This window comes from Orycteropus afer, unplaced genomic scaffold, assembly GCF_000298275.1.
Source record: "Orycteropus afer afer isolate SDZICR_OR568_19922 unplaced genomic scaffold, OryAfe1.0 scaffold00068, whole genome shotgun sequence".
NCBI lineage: Eukaryota > Metazoa > Chordata > Mammalia > Tubulidentata > Orycteropodidae > Orycteropus > Orycteropus afer.
The window spans coordinates 4207392-4217905 of NW_006921655.1; the positions used below are offsets into that span (position 1 = coordinate 4207392).

Genomic DNA, 10514 nt, shown 5'->3' on the forward strand with positions numbered 1-10514 from the left:
AAGCCAAGACCAATTTAATTCTTAAAACCCAAGTCAATGGCCCACAAGCTAAAATTAAAAATTTATTGCTAGGATCTAAGGGTTGCCAAGATATAGTCTTGCTGCTGCTTCTCCCCTTTGGTAACTAGGACACAGCAGGACAGAGCAATCTTAACCCCAGGGTGAAGAGCACTAGTTGAAACCCTGAAATCACACCTCATTATCTGCTGTTTCCTTAACAGCCAACCAGTCTATTTGGTGCATTTGCCAAGTGGGAGGGGTATGTCTTCTATCAGCCCAACTCCCAGGGTTAATTGTTTTATCTCTACTCCTTTCCTCTCCAATTTGCCATTAGAACTGGAGCTTGCAGCTTGTTTGTTCCTGGCTGCTCTGTTTATATTCCCTGCCTTCTCTCTTTCTCCAGGAAACCTGCCCATGGCTGCAGAGCTGCCCCTAAAACAAGACTAGAGGCAAAGCCAGTCAGCAGCTCCTTCCCCTCCCATCCCAGCCTGGCCCAGGTCACCCAGTTCCGAATGATGGTATCTCTGGGACATTTAGCCAAAGGAGCCAGCCTTGATGATCTCATTGACAGCTGCATTCAATCTTTTGGTGAGTTGGCTAACTGCCCACATGCATAAAAATTGCTAGTGTATTTTGTTCTTCCTTAAAAAGTGCTTTATAGAATAGCAACCTAGATTGTATTTTGGGTTTAAAAATAGCTTTGAAAGAGTCTTTGAAATGTTAGAGACAGTCTGCAGTACCTATGGCACATGACTGTGTGGGTGTAATAGGTCGTGAGGAGAGGTACAATTTAAAGTGAGAAGAGTTACTGAGGAGAGTTTGCATTTCCCTTTTTCTTAGGCTGGAGATTTCTCATGATGAAAAATGTCACAGTGATACTGTGCAATCCGATGCTTTGGCACTCTTCTGCCCGTGTTCTTAGGGGACATGAAGACTGCTTGACATGAGCAAACATTGTTATCAACCAGAAACTTGAAAACCTTTGAATCACTTGGACAAATAAAGTCTTAATATTTCCCCTTACAATGTGGAAGGTAGTTGTGGTATGATAGGAAAAGCCAGAGTGTCAGTGACAAGACAGTATTGGTTAATCAGTGTTGTAATTTGGAATAAAGGATCTGAGAAATAAGTGTAGGGACACACATTGCTGGTGAATATCACACGCTGCACTTTGCCGTCACTGGCGGCTCACCAGTAAGGATGCACCACTTGGTGCAACTGAAGAACAATTATCGGAAAAGATGCCCTACTTTTTTTTTTTTTTTTTTTAAATACACATTTGTCTTTCTTTTGATTGTTATTTGTGAAATGGTGATTGCAAAGTAGTAAATATCTGTTCCCTTCCAAAAGAGGAACGAATAGAGTTGAAGGGAAAATGCAAAGATTATATTGTTCTCACACTGTGAAGCAAATTAGCATGTGTGGCTCAGTAGCACCAGCCCACCTCAGCCCCAGGAGCCTTCTGGGGAGTGTGGGGAAGGCTTGATCACATCCCAGGTAGTACAAGATGAAGATTACTTGGAATTAGAACCAGGAATTATTGGCTGGATGTCTTCAGTGCTTGGTCAGACCTTTCTCTAGAATTGAGAAAGACTTGACTCATTTAGTCATCATTACAAAGAACGGTTTCACCTATTTCAACATTGGTTTAGAGCAGTATTTCTCCAACTTTAGTGCATCAGAATCACGTGAGGGTATCTTATAACACAGATTGTTGGGCCCCACTCCCAGAGTTTCAAATTTAGTAGGCCTAGGGTAGGGCTCAAGAATTTGCATTGCTAAAAAGTTTCAGGTAATACGGTGCTCCTGATCTGAGAACCACATTTTTAAAGTATAGTTTCTTGTTGAATTTTTAACTTGGGGAGAAAAGGGAGCATTTTTATTACTACTAGTTTATCACTGCAACTTAAATTTCTATCGATTTATTTTACAATTTGATCTTTCTGTTGGGATGAATTTGGGAGCAGAATGAAAGGCTTTCTATTCCAAAATAGTCTGTTTAGAAAATACGAATGCAAGGAGGTAAACTAGGAGACAGTGGAGACTGGTAGGATCAGGACTCAGGATGAACCATTCTTCAGGTACTTTGCTTCCACCTACTTCCCAACTTCAATAAAGTTCCTCAGACGGTTGTGGTAGTCACATTTGTTGATCTTTAGCAGGGCAGTGTGATTATTTCAAGAATAAAGGTTTTTATTCTTCCCAACTCAGTATTGAGAAACCTGGGACCCAAAGCCTACTTATCATGCTTTCTTTCTTCCTCTCATGCCAATCATGCAACTATAGGCCAAGTTCAGGACAGTTTTCCTAACCTTCAAGTAATCGAAAATACATGGCCAATTCTGAAGTCCTTCCCCCAAAACAATCACACCTAATCCACACTCTTCAAATCTTACAAGAACAAAGGACATATTTCTAGAATATGTTGAATCAATCAAAAAACAAAAGTGCCTTAAAATCCAAAAGTGGTTAAAAATTCTATTGTGTCTCATAGTCTCTTATCCACTGTTAAGATGCATTGATTAACCTTTAATTGCAACTATATGGGGCAGTGCACAAGCAGAATTACAGTGACCTGTCCAAACCTGTTTCATTATTGCTTATGACACCCAAGAAATGCACTGTTCAAGACAAATATATTAAGGACAGGGTAACAACAAAGTAAGGTGTGCAGGAAGAATAAATTGTTTGCATGTATAGTTTGAGTAAGTGCACTTCAAGGGTGAGGACAGAGATCAGGGAGAACAGCCACAATTTGTTGGTATCCCTCTTTAGCAATGTCAATTTTGGGGGAAGGCAGTGAGGTAAGATCTCACAGTTCTGTGCATTATGTGCTGCAGAGTTTTTTGTCACAGAATTTAGGTAAGGGGGCAAAAAGAGCATTCAGTGTCTGGAGGGAATGGACGACAGCACCGTTCATCTGTGACTTAATGTGCTGCTTGCTCTTTGGTTCTCAGTTGATGTATATATTGGGGAGGGGTGTATAGAGAATGAAGCAGAAAGGAGAGAGAAGCTGGGATCAGCAGCAGGCCTGGTAACCAGGCAATTCCATGGCAGGATATATGCCTGTGCTTCTGTGAGTCTAAGAGGGGATCTGAGAACAGCACAGAAGTGAACCTAATTTTCTCTTGAATCTTACCTAATTGGTTATTTTCTTGGGCTTATATACAAAAGTTTTGTTTTAACCAGACCAAACTCACTGCCATCAGGTCATTTAGCATAACATAATCTAGCTTAGCTTCTGTTGATGAGTTTATGTGTCTTCTCATTTTAATGCCTGTAAAAAGAGAGAGAGACCATATAGAAGTGTTTTTTATTTGTTTTGTTTTTTGGTAACCTCTTGCTTCATACCCTGGTTCTAGCTACTCTTCCTACCAACTTAAAAAAGAGAGAGAAAGGGGGAAAAAAAAAAACCCCTAGTTTTGAATATAAATATAATTTACTTTCTGTTATCCTCTCTACCTTGTTGTGCAGATGCTTCGTTGTTGTTGTTATGTGCTGTGGAGTCAGATCCGACTCATAGCAACCCCTCCTTGGGTTTCCAAGGTGCTATCACTATGAAAGTAGGTTACCTAACCTTCCTTCCGAGGAGGGGCTGGTGGGTTTGAACCACCAGCCTTCTAGTTAGCAGTCAAGTGCCTTAGGCACTATGCTATCAGAGCTCCCACAGATGCTTTAGAAAGCTTGAATTGGTTAGAACTTCTTTCTCCAATTGGCAGCCATTTAGCCATGTGTGGCTATTCATGTTTACATTTAAATTAATTGAAGTTTAGAATTCCGTTCAGCAACCTCTCAGTGCCATTGAGTTGATTCCAACTCATAGCGATCCCCATTGGGTTTCCAAGGCTATAAACCTTTCAGAAGCAAGCTGCCTTGTCTCTCTTCCACAGAGCTGGCTGGTGGGTTCAAGACACTGACCTTTTGATTAGCAGCCAAATGCCTAAACCACTCCACCACCAGAAGTCTTTGGCCTCTCTAGCCAGCCACATTTAAAGTGCTCGATAGCCACAAGTGCAGCTACCACTAGACAAGCACAGAGAGCATTTTCATCATCTCAGAAGGTCTGTTGGACAGTTATGAAGATGGCAAATGGTTAACTAAGGGGACAAGCAACTGACAGATTTTCTGGAAACTGTGGAATTTACATTTTGGTAACATCACTATGGAACAACAAAGGCACACAAACAAAAAGGAGCTCTGGTGGCGTAGTGTCTATGGCATTTGATTGCTAACCAGAAGGGTGATGGTTCAAGCCCACCAGCCACTCTGCAGAAGGAAGATTGGGCAATCTACTTCCGTAAAGTTTACCATCTTGGAAATCGGAAGGGGGTTGTATGTTTTTGTTATTCCAGAGTGATGTTACCGAAATGTAAGTCCCATAGTTTCCAGAAAATCTGTCAGTTGCTTTTCACTATGGAATAGTCTGAATAATGCCTAAGGCATAGTAGGCATTCGGAAGGGTTTACTTAGGCTGTCTCTTTCATTAGCCATTAATTACCACCCATAACTGGTCTCTGAGGAAGGGACTTATTATGATGCTTTAAAAGGTGGGTGACCAGTACTTACAAATGAAGGATACTTTTGACAGCCTCTGGCAAGTCTCAAAAACCCAAGGAGGAGTCTCTATGTGTCAAATTGAGTCTAAGGCAGTGAACTTGAGCTTGACAAGTCTCCCAATGTCACTGACAAGGTTACAGATCTGTGATTAGAAACTTGGAGACTTGAGTCATAGAGCTCATTGCTTTACTCATGAAACAGCCCACTCCCACCTTCTGTTTCAATCAGAGGTCAACTTCATATTCGCAGCACAATGTTGCTAGTTCATCCACTCTTCAGCTGAGCACAATGAGGCAAATCATCACAATCTGCTACATCTGTGTCAAACGTATGTGAATCACACCATCTGTTTCAGAGGTAGCAAAGACCTATGAGATCATCTGGGCTTTTTAAATTTTTTCACCTTGGAAGAGGCTTGCTTGCCAGCAGCATGTGAGGCAAGTGGAAGTCTTCAGACGTACAAATTCACAAAGCTCTGTCCTTGTCCCCTCGGGATGCAAAACAACTTCTGGCAGCTTCACAAAGATAATTGTAAACATGTCCCAGAAACGGACCCCTCAGCAAGCAGCCCCCTGCTCTGGGGTGAAGTGAGGGAAGAAACTCAGCATCTGGCTTGCCGGTCGGTGTGAAGGGAAATGCATCCTAGTGACTTATATTTACACAGTATTGTTTATTCTACCTTGAATTTCCATATGTATTGATTTTCCTATATACTCAAAGCAACTTGTGAAATAGGCAAGCCCATTGTGTGGAGTTGATTCTGACTCATGGCAACCCCATGTGTGTCAGAGTATAACTATGCTGTGTAAGGTTGTCAGTGGTGAATTTTCCATACGTGGATCACAAGGCATTTCTTCCAAGGTGCCTCTGGGTGGACTGGAACCTCCAACCTTTTTGATTAGCAGCCAAGCATATTAACTGTATGCAGCACCCAGTGATTTTGTGAAAATAAATTGAGCCTTTGAGAATTGAAATCACTTGCCTTGTGCCCCCAGTCTAAGTAAAAGCCACTGCTCATGTTCTCTTTCTTCTGTCCCCAGCAGCTGCTTGCTACCTGAAATAGGCAAACTTAAGTCTCTCTGCTAGGCCAGGCCTCCTACACTCAGAGACCTGCACACCACACAGAATGGGCCTATACCCTGTGGCCACCATCCTCTGGCCTGGTGTCCCTCAGGTCAGAAATTAAACCCCATCAATTAAGAAACATTGATTGGACCCCACCTGTATACTAGCTCTCTTCCTGAAATTTTCTTTTAACCAGAATTCTAATTACTGTGCGCACTGTACAATGCTATCCAAAGATCTCCCAAGCAAGATCATTAGTTGCTATCAGTTCAGCTCCAGTTTATGGTGGTCTTATGTATAACAGAAACACTGCCCAGCCCTACTCCATCTTCATGATCGTTGGCATGTTTGAGTCCTTTGTTGCACCTAGTGTGTAGTGTCTTCCAGTCTAGGAGGCTCATCATCCAGCACTGTATCAGAAAGTGTTTTGTTGTGATCCATAAGGTTTTCATTGGCTAATCTTTGGAAGCAGGTTGCAGGCTTTCTCCCTAGTCAGTTTGTCATACTGTGGTGGTTTACTTATTGCTACAATGCTATACCACCAGTATTTCAAATACCAGCAGGGTCACCCATGGTAGATAGGTTTCCCAACTAGAAGTATGTCATATCTAATAGGTATGTTTCCCTCACCATGGAGCAGATGGATGTTAAAAACATTTTATAGACCTGAACTTAAAAAGAGTAAAATTTCACACTTTTTTTTTTTTTTTTTTTAATCGGAAGCAAAGACAGCAAACACACATTGCTGGGACCCAGCCTCCTCCATATCAAATGGAAGGTTGGGTATTTCTCACTACTCTCCAACCCACAGGCAACAGGAGCACAAGCCAAAAGCCAAAGGCTATGTCCTCTGATGGACAACTGCAAGGATCAAAGCCAAGTCAGGAAGTGGCTCTAAAGCCTAGGCTGCTTCTGACAACAATGAAGGCAACCAAAGCTGTTCCATAAGCCTCCTCAGTGTACCCATAGTCCATGGGAGTCATAGCAAGTTTTCGAATATAAAGGATAGACCTCAGGACACCCACGTCCTAAGGCTTCTAGGCCTCAGAGCAGGTCAAAGACAAGGCTACTCTTAGCCATCAGGAGTGAATTAGGATCCTATGATTGGAAAGCTATTTATGCCAATAGCCTCTTTGCTCCATCTTTGACAGGTATGCATCACCCAGCGCCTGAGGCTGGCATCTCTGTCCTCTCATGAACATGAGTTACAGTGGCTGCTGGGCTTAAGGAAAGGGGAGACAGGAAATCCCCTTCACTCTCCTCATCTGTGTGGTGGTGCCTTTAGCAGGCTTCTGTCTAGAATAAAGAACAGAGGCAGTTGTAAAACTGCTTATACATTAAGTTAGTATCTCAGGAATTCTGAGCATCACTTTAGTTCTGTAAATCTATCCACAGACCTGCCAAGACAGAAGAAAACAGTCAGACAGAAGACAGACAGACAGACCACTAACATTGGCTGAGCACTTACCTTTTTTCTAGCTAATAGGGTATTGAAGCTCAGGGAAGTTAATAACCCATAAAAAGTGGTCCAGCTGATTTGTAGGAGAAATTCTGAGATCTAAATTCTGGTCAGTTTATCTCCAAGACTCATGCTTTCATGAAGAATAATCACCCAGGCAATGTGTTAGTCATTCAGGTTCCTGAGAGTCAGCCCCAGACGTTTTTGTTCAGCGGGCATTTGCTATGGTTTGGATGTAGGTGGCCCATGAACTGATTTTGAGAAATACTGTCTTACTTGGTTCTCAGACATCCCTGGGCATTTTCTCAGGCTTTATAGGAGAACCTAGAAGACTTGCAGGGTACGAATCCTCAGGAGAAGCAATAGAGCAAATAGGTTTTCAGCCACACGGACAGGAAAAGCTCCTGGTGAAGTCAGCCTTTTGGGGATTGCTGAAACGATCTGGCCAGATCTAATTAGAGAGAGGGCCTGCCTATGAGCAGCTTTAAAACCCTGGGACCCATCCAATCAGGTTTTCCTGCATCTCAATCCCTTCTTAACTGCAGAAAACATCTTTTAGAACTTATAACAGGCCAATCTTTTGGCCATAAAAATAAACAGAATATGGTTGTCTGTTATAACCATAATTTGATTCTTTGCACCCACATGCAACATTCCTAGTCAACAGTTCCACATTAAACAAGGCACCAGTTTCCTGTGGTGCTAGAGGGACATGCTCTCTAACTTCTCTGCTTTTCCCATGAGTCAGAGGCCTGTAAGTAGAGGCTCTGCTGGGCAGGAACTGAAGAAGTACTTCCTCTCAGTACTTCCCCAAAAGTGCCACTTTTCCAGCAGATATTTTAAGGCAATAGGTTGACATAGAAGTTGTCAAGTCCATGATGGAAGCACCTCAGGAAATAGTGTAAAAGCAAACACAGTCCAATAACTGGCTGAACTAGCAGTGGTCAGCTGAGACCACTGGAGAGGAATATCTAATGTCCAGATACCTCGCCCACCCAGGTCCACCCCTTGATGTGAGAACGTGTGCTGCTCTACTTGGAGCAGTTACAACTGTTGGACTTCATGGCTTGTTCTGCAGTGGTTGCCCTAGAGTGGTTGGGAGGAAAGAAACAACTGTAAGCAGGGCCAGCTTGGTGGGCAGGCAGGCAGGCAGGCAGACGTGCAACCGGTGCACACACACAGCGCCCCAAACTTGGTTTAATGCTCTGCTGAAATTCTTCATAATTTTTTAACAAGGTATCCCACATTTCCATTTTATACCGGGTCCTGCAAGTACATAGTTGGTGCTGAGTATAAGAATTGGACCAGAAGGCAAAAATTGTTTGCTGTGTGCTGAAGACAGGATGATGTGGATTTATATCATATTTTCTTTCTTCACAGAGAAAACTGTGTGTGTGTTGGTGGGGGGTGGGGGACAGGTGAAAGAGAAAAAGTTTCATTTTCTCTCAGCATTAGTGTGCTAGATTGGCTCATGCCAGCTCACGAGAGCAGACTGTTAAGTTTTTACGATTGTTAAACACAGCCATCACTTAAAATTATAGAAGCTTACAATTAAATTACATTTAAAAACAAAGCCGTTACTCAAAACTGATCACTTCCTAATATAGTACCACATTTTATTATTATCTATGCTCTTGAGGGGGAGCTCTGGTGGTGCTGTGGTTAAGGCATCAGGCTGCTAACCAAAAGGTCAGTAGTTCAAAACCCACTAGCCACTCTGTAGGAGAAAGACGAGGCAGTCTGCTTCCATAGAGATTTACAGCCTTAGAAACCCTATGGGGGTTGCTATGAGTCTGAATCCACTTGATGGCAGTGGATATGGGTTTGTTCTTGAGGCTGTTTATATCTGCTGTATCTATGTAGTATGAACACTGTATCATGGTGTGCTACTGTGTATCTCCTCCCAGAACCAAAGTCAGTGAAGTCATACTAGTAGTTTGACCTTGCCTGTGGTGGCAGTATTCATACCATGGAAGTCACATATGCTGCTAGTCAGGCCTTTCTCGTCAACTCCACCCCTGGAGAGCCAATTGTTAAATGTTTACCAGCATAGCACTGCCTCCCAGTTATATATGGTACTTACATAGCAAGGTGTTGAGGTGGGAAGGGAACCTAAAAACTGGAAGCTTTATGTTTTATCACCGAATTCAAAGGAGTCCCTTGGGTGGTGCAAGTGTTTAACGACTTAGCTGCTAACTACAGAGTTAGAGCTTTGAGTTCCCCAGAGGGGCCTCAGAAGAAAGGCCTGGCAATCTCCTTCTGAAAAATTAGCCACTGAAAACCCTTTGGAGCACGGTTCTGTTCTGATACACATGAGGTCTCCTGAGTTGAAGTCAACTCAATGGCAACTGGATTTTTTTTTTTTTTTTAAATTAAAAGAAATAACTCTTTGCCATTGCTTGACTCATCTATGTTACAAAACCTCCACATGTACTCTTCAATGGAAAGGAGCGAAATACCTTAGAGATGAGAAAATAAAATATCAGGGAGGTTGAGGAATTAAGAAGTGACAGTAGAATTTAAAAACTAGAACACAGAGATTCTTGTTCTAGTCTAAATTATCACTCTGTTTTTTGTTTTTTTAATTAATCTCCTTTAAAGCTTCCCCAGGATTAAAACATTCTTTGGAAGTCAACCAAACCTCAATTTTTTGAACTTCTGTTCTTCTTGTGTTATATGCTGTCTCTATTTCTGATTACATCTATTTAATCCTTTGCCTTCATTCACTTCCTGCTACAGGGGAACAGGTATCATGGATACATAGAACCCAGCTTTTGTTCAGTCTGTTTTCGTAAGTTCGTTTGCTAACTTAGTTTCAGTTTTGTGACCCATCTATTCTGGTTATCTAGTGCTGCTCTGACAAAAATATACCACAAATGGGATAGCCTTAACAAACAGGGGTTTATTCTTACAATTTGAAGGCTTTAAGTCCAAGGTCAAAGTGCCAGGCTCTAGGGGCTGAGTGAAAGCCCCTCAACCTTGGGGTCCAGGACTGCCTCCTGCTCCTGGCCCAGTGGAGCTAGAGGTGTTTCTTCAGACAGCTGCTGGCTGCTGAGGCTGAGAAGCCCCAAGGTTGACAAGTAAAAAGACACAGTTCCAATGTTACCAAACCACACAGCAGACCATTAACTTAAGTCCATTGTAAGTCCTAAAGTCAGCAGAGCATAGCAGGCTGCTGAGCAACAACATGGCTACATGCAGGGCCCAAGCGTGCCATAGGCTAGAGACCATTCCCAAAGCTCCTGCTTATGTACAGGAAGCAGACCATATCCTAAAGGCAGCTACTCAGCTGCTTGTGGTAGATCCCACCATGGAGTTGATTGCCAGTCTCATCATGGGGAATAACTATCACCAGCTGCCCAGCCACTCAACTAGGCTCAGCCAAGTTGACATACCAACTGAACTAGCACACTATTCATATATTTTACCCATT

At 42.6% G+C, this 10514-nt stretch overlaps 1 protein-coding gene across 1 annotated transcript in view; it reads left to right on the plus strand.

Annotated features, from left to right (window-relative positions):
- Positions 1–261: 261 nt before the first annotated feature.
- The window catches only part of RASGRP1 (RAS guanyl releasing protein 1), a 74637-nt gene continuing 64384 nt past the window's right edge, over positions 262–10514 (plus strand). The window contains 2 exon segments of the mRNA XM_007940464.2: positions 262–297; positions 300–588. Of these exon segments, the coding sequence (XP_007938655.2) occupies positions 262–297; positions 300–588 (325 nt within the window).